Source organism: Pseudopipra pipra, chromosome 3 (assembly GCF_036250125.1).
Source record: "Pseudopipra pipra isolate bDixPip1 chromosome 3, bDixPip1.hap1, whole genome shotgun sequence".
Classification (NCBI taxonomy): Eukaryota; Metazoa; Chordata; class Aves; order Passeriformes; family Pipridae; genus Pseudopipra; species Pseudopipra pipra.
Window position 1 is genome coordinate 42426510 of NC_087551.1, and position 13065 is coordinate 42439574.

Sequence of the window (13065 nt, forward strand, 5' to 3'; positions counted from 1 at the left end):
AAAAGATTTGGAAGCAGCAGAATTCTAAAACTTCTCGAGACTTCCAGTCTGTCATTAGTGTAGTTTTTCCGAGTAGAGATGCATCTCAAACGTTCCAAATAGTGTGTTTTAGGAAAAGTTCTAATGATAGAAGCTTCTCTACTGCACGTGCCAGCTACAAAATCCTAAAATACCTCAAACTTGTAAAAACCTGTGAGTATTTTGAGTTACTGAAATCTGCATATGCATTAAGCATATGCTTGGTCTACAAGGAAACTTCTGCTGTATGCAGCACACTAAGTATGGAGATACAGTAACCAAATGTTTAACACTACTGTAATGCACTAAGGTTGGAAGAGGCATCCCTACAGTCCTGTCTCTGACCATCCTGTGCAGTACTTGAAGAATCCTTTTAGGTATTCTGAACAATTACATTCCGTGTTTCTGTTTCTTCACTATTCTGGCTGTAAATTGCTAAATCGTATTAATATAAGTACAATAATTTGTCATTTTTAAACGTCCTGCCAAGTCATTGGATAAATTTCCTACAGCAATGCTCCTATTCACTCTGAAAACCACTCTTGCCACTAGAGCGCTTAAATATTTGATTAGCTACAAACATGTACTTGAGCAACTGAATTTTTTCTGAACATTTATCAACTATGTTTATGCTTTGATAATTGAGGCCTTGATAGCAGGAAAGGGCACAAGCAATGGCTCCTCACTCAAGGGTGCAAAAAGCTGTTTATGTTGCTCCTGCTGCATTCTGGTCCCCTTCCTCCACAGGAAGGAGGAGATGGAGACTTAGGGATTCCTGAAAAGCAGGCAGAAGGCAGCTAATGGTTTTTTCCTAGCTGTCATACTAACTGAAGACAAGTAAAACCCACATGGCATATGATATAAATGGCACATACACCAGATACTGGAAATCTGTGATGTACAGTTTAAAATTTAACGTGCACACTTGTCAGGCCTCCAGGCTCTCTGAATCGATGGATCAGTATTATATGCAAATAAACTGCTAAATGGACTTGCAAAATAATTCTGCACATTTTATTCATTTTACAAAAGTTAGCTTTTTTCCCAAGAATGTACAGGGCAGCTTTTATATGAGGTTTTGTTCACATGCTAGTGTAGTCTAAATTTGACAAATTTCAAGATGGGCCTGCAGTATTTTGCCTAAATTGGCCAAATTACCATGAAGATAGGTGCATTTTCAGGCTGTTGCTAAATGTGACTGATAACACATGTTTGCTGTATGAAATGTGGATCAAGGTTAGTTCAGCTTGTCTCAAATCATAAACTCTAATTCTTACCATCTTCATGATGCTTTTTCTTAAGCCTAGGAGAATAAGAGTACGCTGGAGAACTGGGTGGACTATTAGAAGGTTTGGGTCTAATTTGAAAATCTGTGCTTTTCTTATTAATTTTGTAATTAATTTTCCTATTAATTTTTGTTATTAAGACATTCCCTGCCTTCTCTACTGATGACACACTATAATACATAGAACAAATCTGTTAGAGAGGTGTAATATAATATCAAAGAATTTTTTACATGCTCTTTCTGCCTTTTCAATTACAAACTACATCCGCTGAAATTGTTACAATAGTAGCATTTCTCCTCCCACTGTTGGAGTGTGACGAAGATGCTTTAAGGGAGTGTCTCAGTTTGATGAGACTGGAATGTTTGCTAAAGAGGATGAGTTATGAGACAGACCAAACTCCTCTCTCTCAGCAATTGTAAATCCAAAATTAAGGGGGCTCTAATCGAGGAAGTGTAGAGAAAAAGAAGAAATAACAACCCTTTATTAAAAGATATATGTATGTTGGCAAGAACAGTAACAGAACACAAAAAAACACCCCTAGACAATAGTCCTGTACCCAAAAGTCCCCTTCAAACCAAAGGAAAAGTCTGAATACTTCTCTGTCTTTAGCACGGTTCTAATCACGGCCGGCAGGGGGCGCTGTTGGATCGCTGGAGGTGCAGAGCCTGCAGTGCTCTGTGTTGGCCTGCAGGGGGCGCTGTCGGGCCCTGGCGGTCACTGCACAGGGAGGGCTCTGGGGGGGTCTCGGATCGCGGACAAGCTGAAAAGAAAACGGGGACCCTTCCCCCAGTGGAAGAAGGGCAGAAGGGAAAACAGTCCACCCCCACAGAACTCACTGTTGTTCTCAGATGATGATGTTTCAAGGCTCCTCCTTTTCTCCCAGTGAGCACAAAGCTCTCCGATGAAAACACAGCAGGTTCAGGCTGGAGGCAAAGGCAGCTTGCAAGCAAGTTGAGGCCAGAGGTCAGGGCTGACCAGGAGGAGAAGCCAGAAAGACCGGCCTCTAGGCTTTTTTCTCCAAATGCAAACCCGTCTCCATTCAAAACCCCGTCTCCATTCAAAACTCAGCAATCTGTCCTCTCCTCTGTGAGGAGGACCAGCTCCTCCCCAAAACTCCTCTCTCCAGTCTCTGATGGGCCATTTGGTAGGAATGCAGCTCGGCAACTAGGTCCTTTGTAAAGCCAATCGCCCCCCTTTCCATTCAAACTTGGTCTTTCCTACAGTGGGGGCAGGGGGAAGAAAAATTCCCCCCCCCTTTGGATTTCTAACCTATAACAGGGAGCTTCATAGAATAATAGAATGGTTTGGTTTAGAAGGGACCTTGAAAATCATCTAGTTTCAACCCCCTTGCCATGGACAGGGACACCTTCTACTAGACCAGGTTGCTCAGAGCCCGATTCAGTCTGGCCTTGAGATTGTGGGGTTGTTTTGGATTTTAGATGCTGTATATTCTTTTTTTCTTTAAAAATCTATGCAGGCTTTAGAAGCCATGTTGGTGCAAATAAGAATTAGTTTGCTTCTCCCTGTATGCTAGTCCTTTTGCTGCCTTTCCCATAGAGCTATTTGTAATAATTTTCATCTTTTTTTGTGATTCTTCCCAATTTAAGGTGCTGGAAAATATACATTTCTGTATATTTTATATTTTATAATACGTTTCTGGGAATTTATAGAGGGAGAATTAATGAAATTATTGTACACAGTAAAGGAAGCTATGAATAATGAAAAAAATTGACACAAAACATTTCTAACTTACTTGTAAAACAAAAATACTATTTCAATGTCTACATACATTTAATAGATGACAGTGACTTTTTGGATTAAACCTTCAGATGAATCTTTTTAAAAAGTGAGCTTGAGGCATACGGCATTGACCTTTATTTTTAACTAGGATTTCAGTCCATCTCTTTCAGAGGCATGTATTTACTAACACTTAAATAAGTTTGATACTATATTTCAAGCATTTAGTCTGCACTTGCTTGTCTAATGCAAAACCCTTTGTCTTTGATCAGATCTTTCTGTCGTCTTTCACTAGGCTGTTCTTACTGAGTGCAGTATCCCCTCATATTGGGCTAATAACTGTCTGAACTTTATAGCAGAACTCCATAAATAATGCTTCAAAATGGTACAAGAAAGCTATTACCCTTTTGCTTTCACTGTTTGAACAACATGGGACCAAATTTGAGCTAGATATGGAAAAGCCTAAAGTCTTCTATCCATGTATAATTTAATCTTGTAGTAGCAAAAGCACTTTTATGTTTCTAACTTCTTTAGCAGCAACCAGTCATTTACTGTGATTTTTTTTCATTCTCAAAATAAGAGGTGCAATACTGAAGTCAGTGCTCTGAAAAATGTACAGAGTGAATGTCATCTTTGCTTTAAAAATCAGTTTTGCCTGTTGTTCTACATAAATTCAACTGGAAAATCAAGACTGTAAGTTACTGTCAAGGGCAGTACAGTCATTCATATTTTGGAGGATAATCTGTCTATAGATTGGACTATGTTGACTGTCTAAGGTACATGAATATGCCTACTTGACCCCTACACGTCAGAATTTGTCACTGAAATAAAACAAATAGGAAATGATCCTTGTGCAAGCAGAGACCATCAAGAATAACGGCAGTTAACTTGCACTGCTGAAATCACAGCACCTCTTTTATATATTTATTTATTTTTATTTCTCTGGACAGACCATTTTTTTAAGTCTGTGGTAAGAGTGATTATGAAGAGGCTTGAAACTAAGGCTGTCTAGCAACAGCTGCTGGACTAAAGGGGGAATCATCAAAATTGAAACAGTGCTACTGGAAGCACCCTTCTTACTGCACTTAGTTGGAATGAATGAGGAAACGTTCTGTCAGTAGTAGGTGACTTCTGCTATCAAAGGCCAAAGTTGAGAAAAGTGTATAAATATTTCTAGACCTTCTTGTCATCACTAATTGGTTCAGATCACTGGATTGGCTTAGAAGTGTACTGTCCATAACCTTCAATTTATGATTGTTTTGTCTTTATTTGGTCTATCTTCAAGTCAAGATTGACTTGATATAACTCCTTCTACAGCCAGTGTTTGGGAGTTTTTGCTTATGTACTATAATAAGTTAGGAGCTTGAATCTATTGATTGTTTCATTATGCCTTGATTTTTGTCCACTGTGTTATTCTATCTTCAGCTGAAAAAATTTATTAAAAGCTAGATCACTAATTTATCTGTTAAGTGTACCTACTGTTGTTTACCCTTCAGGCAGAGCATAGCAATAGTATACATACACTTAACTCACTCTGGCAAATCACATCATGGTTTATGGATTTGGGGAATTCTGGTAACTTCAGATAGGAGAAAACATACAGTTTTGCTTCCAAGTTAATATGATTATTTCTCATGACCTTGCAGAAATGCTCAGTTATGCCTTTGTTTATCCTAGAATTTATCAGAAAACTGCCTTACTGATCTTCTCAGCAATAGTCACTAAAAGCCTTCTCTGTAAATAGTATGCTACAAAATTACAGTGTTTTATGATGTTGGTCTTTCATTCCTGTTTTTATTTCAGAGATCTCCTTCAGAGTTTGGCAATGTGGTGGGAGCCTAGAAATCATCCCTTGCAGCAGAGTGGGTCACGTATTCCGCAAACAGCATCCTTACACGTTTCCTGGTGGGAGTGGTACCGTGTTTGCAAGGTAACTGTTAAGGCTTCAGCTAAATAGCAATGTTTTGGATTTCTTCAGATGATCAGCAGGTGGCAGTAATTTCCTTTTAGGGATCTCATCTTTAGAAATATATGCAATATTATCTATCATAGAAAAATATTAATTAAAATAAATTAATGACTTTGAGGCAGTTATTATAGATTGGGAGAAGAATCTGAGTTGAAAGAGGGAAACTTCTAGTGGACCCAGACTGGGAATCTGTAAAAGAAGGAAATGCTTAGCTTGGCGTTCCATCACTATTGAGCACTTTCTGTTTATTTGGTTTTAAAGAAGGCTTTATTTTCAGAACTGTATCATAAAACTTCATTTTATAGAAACAGTTTCATTGTTCATTAAGAGCCAGAATACAATAAGTTATGAACGTGCTTGCTTTTTGTTAATGCATGGTCAGTATGTGAGATGCAAATGATTATGTAGACTGATTCTGATATTTGTGCCAGTCTGTTAGCAACTTCATTCTCTCTCATTTGCCTTTCTGGTGCTGTGTTTGAAGATGCTTTTTCTATAGACCAAAGAAACTGCAGTTTTAAGGGATTAGATTATTATGCTGGTTAATTTTGCTGTTGGTACAATGCGCAGCAGTAGCAGAGCTATCTCCTCAGTTTCTCTTTTTTAAAGTGAAAATAGCAGTGCTGATTTATGTTCATAGTGTTTTTTAATTAATGTGGATAAAAGTATTATGTGACTGTGGTGGACGTTTTGATCAAAGCTGTATCAGCTATAGCTGAAGAATCACTGTAGGTTTTGGTTTAGAGAATGGTTTAGAGAATGCATAGTGCTCAGGGGGTGAAGAAGTACAAGTTTCTGCTGAAGATTCTGGAGCTGGAAATAAAACTGTTTCTTTACCCTTGAAGGGATATGGAGCCCAAACTCCGTTTAACATGAAGCAACACAGAGAATGCAGATGTTCTTAAATTTATAAGAATGTTCCTGATATTTTTGGACTTGTGATTCACTTTAGACTGAGGAATCTCCTTAGGGTGTCATTCTTCCCTTCCATGTTGATTATACCACCAAGGTGACTTTAGTGAATTCAATAGTCTGCTAAAATAAAGTCACTGTCCTCTTTCTTCCACTAGTTATAGTAGGGTTTTTTCCTGCTCCCCTATTCTTTGAGATCTGTATTTTATGCTGCAGTGAAAAATTAATAATAGTACTTACGGGAAAACGAAAGCTAGCAGTGAAATATCCTCAATACATCACATCTCCCTTCCAGCATTTATCATGTGCATCGAGAGGGTAGAAAGATCTACCAATTAAACTGCATCATATAGGCTTAGGATGAAACTGGTTTAGTTTCATGAGGTTTTGAAATGGACGTCATAACAAGGAGCATGGTTAACAAAAGTGAATAAATATATAAATATAATGTGCAGCTTCCTGCAGCTTTTCCATCTTGTGATGTAAATAGATACTTAAACATAGCTCAGTGGAAAAATAGGAAAACGGTGAGGCTGTATGCACACAGGGTAGAGCAATGCATCGTATTGGCATGGGTTGAAGATTCTGCATTCATTGGGATTACAGCTTTTTGATTTTGTTGTGAAATCAAATCATCATTTTGATTTGATCTCTCAAATGTCTTCACAATTACTGTGACAAGTTTAAGTCATTTGTGTTCAAAATTACTTTGCAAAGAGATCCCACATGTACTTGAATGGTGAGGACAGCTGAAGCCTGCAAACTAGTGTCTTGGGTACTTACCCTTTCCAGATCCCTTTCCAGTTCTGTCTTTCTCTGAAAGTGGTTTATTACCTTTGTCCTTATCTGTCCAGCTATCTCAAATTCCAAAATACCATTAAAATTCTTTGTTTCAATGGAATTATTTTTGAATTGACCTAGAAGAGTTGTATATCACTTAAAAGCAAGGTTTACAGGTTGTATATTTGAAGGTTTCCTCCTCACTTAGCTTTTTTGGATGTCAAACCTATAAAGCAGAATGCCTAAAAATCAATTATACCAATAAGAGAATGATAAACCTAAGGTAATGGGATATCCTTGTAATACAGGTATTATCAGATATATGTAGGACCATGTTGCCAAGAAACTTAGTGCGTGGAATCTGTTCTGGTCTTGCAGCTGGGACTTGTTGGCTTATGCTGTCATCTCTCCCTTGGCTATATGCAATTTATTCTGGACTGCTCTGGGTAACCATCCTATTTTTAGCTGGCTAGTCAGTATGCACTGCCTTTTGGCAGCCAAAACAAATTGGTAATTCTGGATGAGAGACTGGGAGTTCTGTTTCATGAAAGGGGAGACCACATCCTGGCTGCGTGGTGTGGGCAGATACAGCTTGTGTCTGGCAGGATTTGCTAGACCAGTGTGCACTGCTTCAATACACCACTTCAACAAGCCAGTAAGTCTTGCAGACCCCAGTCTGCTCTGTGCAAAGCTACATCATTGCTTGGTGCTCAGTTTCATTAACTGTGGCTCAGCATTAAGTGTACTCTATGCTGTGCTCCTCAGCACCCTGCCTTCTTTGGGGCCTTACTAGTTTAGGCAGTTCTCAGCATCTACACAGTGCCTGTATTAATGTCACACTAAGCCTGAACTGTTCATCCCTGAGTGTAGGGAAGCATAATGCAGGCATGCATTCTGGCCTTGAAAGTGCCTTTGGAGTCATTAAATCCTGGCAAACCAAATAGTTCCTCTCTAACCACCAAAATCTGACTTGTGGGCAGGCAAGCTGCTTGCTGAGCAAGCAAGAGGGGCAGGTGCTGAGTGGTTGACACTGACACAGGTCTGAGAGACTGCAGGTGAAGATAAACTGATGTACCTTCTAATCTGAGTGGAATTTTGCTTACAAAAATTTAAAGGAATCTTTGCAAGAAAAAAATCAGTCCTCAAACAAAAAATTATTCAGATCTGTCTTGTGACATTTTTATTCCTATCATTTTTATTCTTTGTCGGCAACCTGCAAGATTCCTCACTTTATCCTGACTACTTTTGTCTTTTGAATTGGAAAATCATATTAGAGAAGCTGTTGGCTCACTGAGTTTACTCCAGTTGCTTTAGATGAACTTGCTGCCAAATGTAAAATAAGCTTCAGAACATGGCAGTTTCAAGTGAAATGAGACTTAATTTTCTAAGCAAAAATTATGAACAATAAAAGTAAATGAGTTTTACACGGAATCAAGGGAATGGAAAAAGCCATTGCACTTTTGCAGTCCAAAAGGAGGTTTAAAGACACGAGTTACATAAATAAAGGAATTTCAGTTAGAGATGTGTATGATTAGAAGTAAAGCATTTGGGGTAGTGTTTTTTTCACATTAATTGCAATAATCTCTCTTGACTTTTAAAGAATTAAAAATATTTTTTGATTCCTTCTTCTCTTCTCTTACTTCAGCTACAGCAGACTTGTAGGTTTGAACTTGTTTTGTTCATAGGTTTAAACTTCATGGTAGCTTATGTCTTTTTGGAACTTTGAATGCTGTGCTGGTAGGAATAGGATGAAGACTGAAAATGTCTTGCCTATGTTAGCGTATCTGCTTTCAAAAGGTAAAAGACATTATTAAATATTGCCAAAAATTGTTGGGATTTTTATGTTTCCAATTAGCTTGCTTTATCTAGGTGAACACTCGCTAAATTTGGCTTCTGTGAAGTTACTCTTACTAAAAAAAACCCAACCAAACACCAGCGTAAAAAATTCCATGAAGTTTGCAGAAAGAACTCCAAGATGTGTATTAAATTCTGGATGAACACCCAAGGCAGTGATGAGTGTGGAAAAGACATAAAATTTGTTCTAAATGCATTTATTTCAGTTATGTTAGTCTCTAATGGTTTTCTATTACTTGGGTCCTTTATAGGGACTATTCTGCCTGGCTTGAGGCAGCTAACTATGTAGTACTAGGAAGGATTAAAATCAAACCGAGGATAAATTACATGGTTTAATTGCACTTCGAGAAAGTATAACCCATGTGTTTCGTATGATTGTTCCTAGAAATACACGCAGGGCAGCAGAAGTCTGGATGGATGAGTATAAAAATTTCTATTATGCAGCAGTGCCTTCAGCCAGGAATGTACCTTATGGCAAGTAAGTCACAAGAGCTTCTTTGCCCTGTTTGTTTATTCTTCATGAGACAGCACCTGAGGTGAAAGCAGTGCTGGCTCTCGTGTTGTCGCTTTACAGTTTATTTCAACAATTCAGCTGTTCTTGAGTTTTCTGTGTATTCCATAACATATATGAAGACAACAGCCTGACTTTGAAAACTACTTTTTTTTTTTCTCCTCTAGTATTCAAAGCCGAATGGAACTCAGAAAGAGACTTAGCTGCAAACCCTTCAAGTGGTATCTTGAAAATGTTTATCCTGAGTTACGGTGAGTTTTGGCTGACACTAGTATGCAGTTCTCTTTTTGGCCTCCCCAGAAATTATCAGTTTCTCCTTCCTTGGATGTGAAGGATGCTTTTTAATTTATCTGTGAATGCAATGCCTCATGCATGCTTATTTGCTTTTTGTTTTTATTAGTTCTGTCCCGTAAGAGTAACTTCTCCCTTGTAAGCTGCTTTTTCTTTTTCTAATTACTGCAACTACAGCTGCAGTGGCAGATATATTAGAGAACAGTGTCCAAAGGAATCAACTTACCTAGAAGTTAGTCTCCTACACAAGCCATTTGCTCAAAAGCACACTGTTCTGTATCCTGTTGTCATCCCTTTAAAGCTTGTGCCTTTGCCTAAGCACATGCCTAGTTGAGTAAGGAGACTGAATATCAGTATAGTACAAGTAACAGGAGTCAGCAGACAAGAGGGCCTTGTATGGTTGGCAGACAAGGGCAGATGCCTAAGACTCTAAGAAACTGAGTCTCTTGTCACTGGATAATCGCTGACTTTTGGGTAGGGGTGAGAAGAGGGAAGTGAGGGATAATATTGCTAACAGTTTCTCTAACATGAATGCATCCTAACTAGTGAAAAATCCTTGAAGAGAAACATTTTTGAAAAGATACAAAGGTTGTGGTTAAATAGCCCTTTAATAAGTATGTTGGTCAGATCTGAGTCTATAAACCAGTTAGTAGTGTAATGGTGCAAGATACTGTGTGTAGCTTGTAAGAATACATGGTGGTTTTTTCCTGATGGCACTTCAGTGAATTCAGGTAACTGCTAGTGATAGATGTATAGGCTATGATGCAAAAGCACCAGCTATTATAGCTCCAGTGAAATATGTACAGTACCACACATACTAAGGAGTCTCATAAACCAGGGTGATGCTGAGGAAATAAGTTTTCCTTTATTTTCTCTTAAAAGTGCCAGAGGATATTTGGTTTTGTTTAATTTGTCAGAAAAAATGTGTCTTGCAAGCTCTCCTGGAAAATGAGCTACCATAAGTACTGCTGAAGTGTAATGTCATCTTACTCTGTGTCATCCCTCATGTGCTCATTCTGCTGGATTGAATTATTATACTCATATTAGTCTGAAGTTTTTAAAGGCTCTGATATGCCCATGAACTCATGGGCTCTACTCCACAACTGTGCTTTGCTGAATGGGCTTACCTAGGTATTTCCATACTATGAGTGTATTTTATATGTAACTGTTAGAAAATAGATATCAGAAAAACTTTGATTCCTTTTTTTTTTTTAAATTCCTAACCCCTTTTTTAACATTTCAGTAAAAAATAGTCTGAGAAAAATGTAGAATGTCCTATTTCTGCCACAAGGTACCTTACCTGAAAAGACAAAAGGTTTTGATGACCTTAATGATAGCATTAAGCTTTGAGTCACCTTAAATAATAAGTCATCTTTAATTTGATTTTTATGCTGAGTTCATATGTTTATCCTCATTCTCTGGCACAAGTCTTTTTGTATTGTGTCCTAAGCTTGCGAGTTTACCTGTGCTTGATCAGTTCATGATCAGATAATTGCCTCCCCTCAAAAGATGATTGAGATTTCCAGATGATAGTCATCACTGATCCTTAACGTCTCATCTTAAAAGTACTCTGAGTAAAACCAAGGAGTTTATAGAAAAACTTAAAAACCAACAAAAAAACCCTAACTGAATTAAGCAGATATTTGTGGTTTTGTTTTAGGGTACCTGATCATCAAGATATAGCTTTTGGGGCTTTGCAGCAGGGTACCAATTGCCTTGACACTTTGGGCCATTTTGCAGATGGTGTTGTTGGAGTTTATGAGTGTCATAATGCCGGGGGAAACCAGGTCTGTATGCCATTAATTTTTGTTTTTCACAATAAAAGTCTTAAAAGAAGTGAACGTGAACCTAAGCTTTTTAACTCAAGCAGTTACTATGTACTGGTGATAGGAAGATGATCCCAAATTAGCAGATCAGTTGTTATAACAGATTGACTAAATAGCTTCTCCCAAAGATACATTCGGTGTGCATCACATTATCCCCTTCCTTTGTCACTATTAATATTTGCTTTTACACTAGAGGCCAAAAAAATTCCAGGGAATTTTGTACTTGTATAGAAGGCTTTCTCAGATGTCCTGATTTTCAAAGTGTTACTACAGCTATCCTCTGGCTGTGCCCTGAGCATATACACTGTTTCCAACTTTTCTTCTCCTCTGGTATAGTGGAACTTGCTTCATTTTATCTCCATTATAGCTAGTCTTAGTTTCTGATCACTGAAGGAAAGTATCTGTTTCATATCATGAAGGGCTAAGTTTTAAAAAAAAAAGGGATGGGATTAGTAATGTAATTTATTTCTGAAACACTGATTGCTTGCAAAATAACATTTAAATATAACCAGGCTTGGCCCCATATATCTAGGATTTTGTATTATACAACTAAATCCTCTTTAATTGTTTGAGAGAAGCTAATTGTGCCATTTTAAGTAGTTATAAGCATGATTTGGAAAATTAGTGTGGCTTTAATGAAGTGGCTTCTTTCCTCAAAGCATAGTTAGACAAATGACCACCAATGGGGATGCTGGAGATCAAATTTGAAGGAGAAAGACATATGGAGAGAGTCTAAACATCAGTGCAAGATCAGGCTCTGTGTAAGAAGATGCTGAGATCAAACAAGCTGGGCAACAGTTACATATAGAACAACTTTTCTTTGCTCATTAAGAGTTGCCTATTTAAATGCATTTAACGGAAATTCTTTTGTACCTCTTGCCTTGGATAGGAAGGAACATTTTCCCTCTACCTTTGAGTTCAGCCCTCTTGTGTATTGCTTTCTGGTGGTCTCTATTGTATTAAGAACTACTGTTTCCTCACTGTGGTCCATATGCTTTGTTCAGTGTGTGAGTAGGTGGCCAGTGATGCTGCAGACCAAGCTTTTTGGGGTTTTATGTATGTAATTACATATTTTTTTTAAAAAAATATATATATATATAAAGAAGATATGGGGAAAGTGTAACACGCTCACACATGTATATATACACATAAATAAACTTATACCTAAATAGATATTTAGGTGTGACTGCCTGCTGCAGCTGTGTGAAGCCAGCAGAGGGAGCAGACAGCCAGCTCAGCCCTGAGCTGACGTGGGGACACGGAAGCAATTGGAATTACTGTGTTTGGAAAGGACGTTTTTCCTCTCCTGTTCTGTGGGAAGCAATGAACAATTCTAATGCTCACACATACCTATTTATAGGATTTTAACCTTTGCTGTATATGCAGAGATAGCATGTGCATCTGTTAATGTACACAATTTTGTACGCTTTTTTTTTGTCTTCCTTTTTGTAGGAATGGGCCTTAACAAAGGACAAGTCAGTGAAACACATGGATTTGTGCCTTACTGTTGTGGACAGAGCACCTGGTTCACTAATAAAACTTCAGGGCTGTAGGGAAAATGACAGCAGACAGGTCAGTATATCATGACTGCACTCTGCAAACAGTGGGGAAAACAAGGGCTGTGGATGAGAATGCAAGAACATGCACTGGTGATCATCTGTAGCTTCTACTCTTCATGCTGTTGTTTATGTGTGTAAAGTTAGGATTCGTGATGTCTAGACAGAGCAGCAGGAATAAGCTTGTGTGTTGAGCTTTTCTTTTCATAGCCAGTGATAATCTTTTGTCACTTTTGTCACGTGGAGGTTCTATCCCAACAGGGACCTTAGGTAAAGGTTTCACCCAACAGCACTGATGTGTAACAGTCTTCAACTGCCCCGTCTG

The 13065-nt window shown here is 38.2% G+C and overlaps 1 protein-coding gene across 1 annotated transcript in view; it reads left to right on the top strand.

The window, feature by feature from the left end:
• GALNT2 (polypeptide N-acetylgalactosaminyltransferase 2) overlaps positions 1 to 13065 on the top strand; it is a 92920-nt gene that overhangs the window by 75971 nt on the left and 3884 nt on the right. The window contains exons 11-15 of the mRNA XM_064648843.1: positions 4845 to 4971; positions 8942 to 9034; positions 9235 to 9318; positions 11019 to 11145; positions 12637 to 12756. Coding sequence (XP_064504913.1) covers positions 4845 to 4971; positions 8942 to 9034; positions 9235 to 9318; positions 11019 to 11145; positions 12637 to 12756 — 551 coding nt within the window. The remainder of the gene's footprint in view (positions 1 to 4844; positions 4972 to 8941; positions 9035 to 9234; positions 9319 to 11018; positions 11146 to 12636; positions 12757 to 13065) is intronic.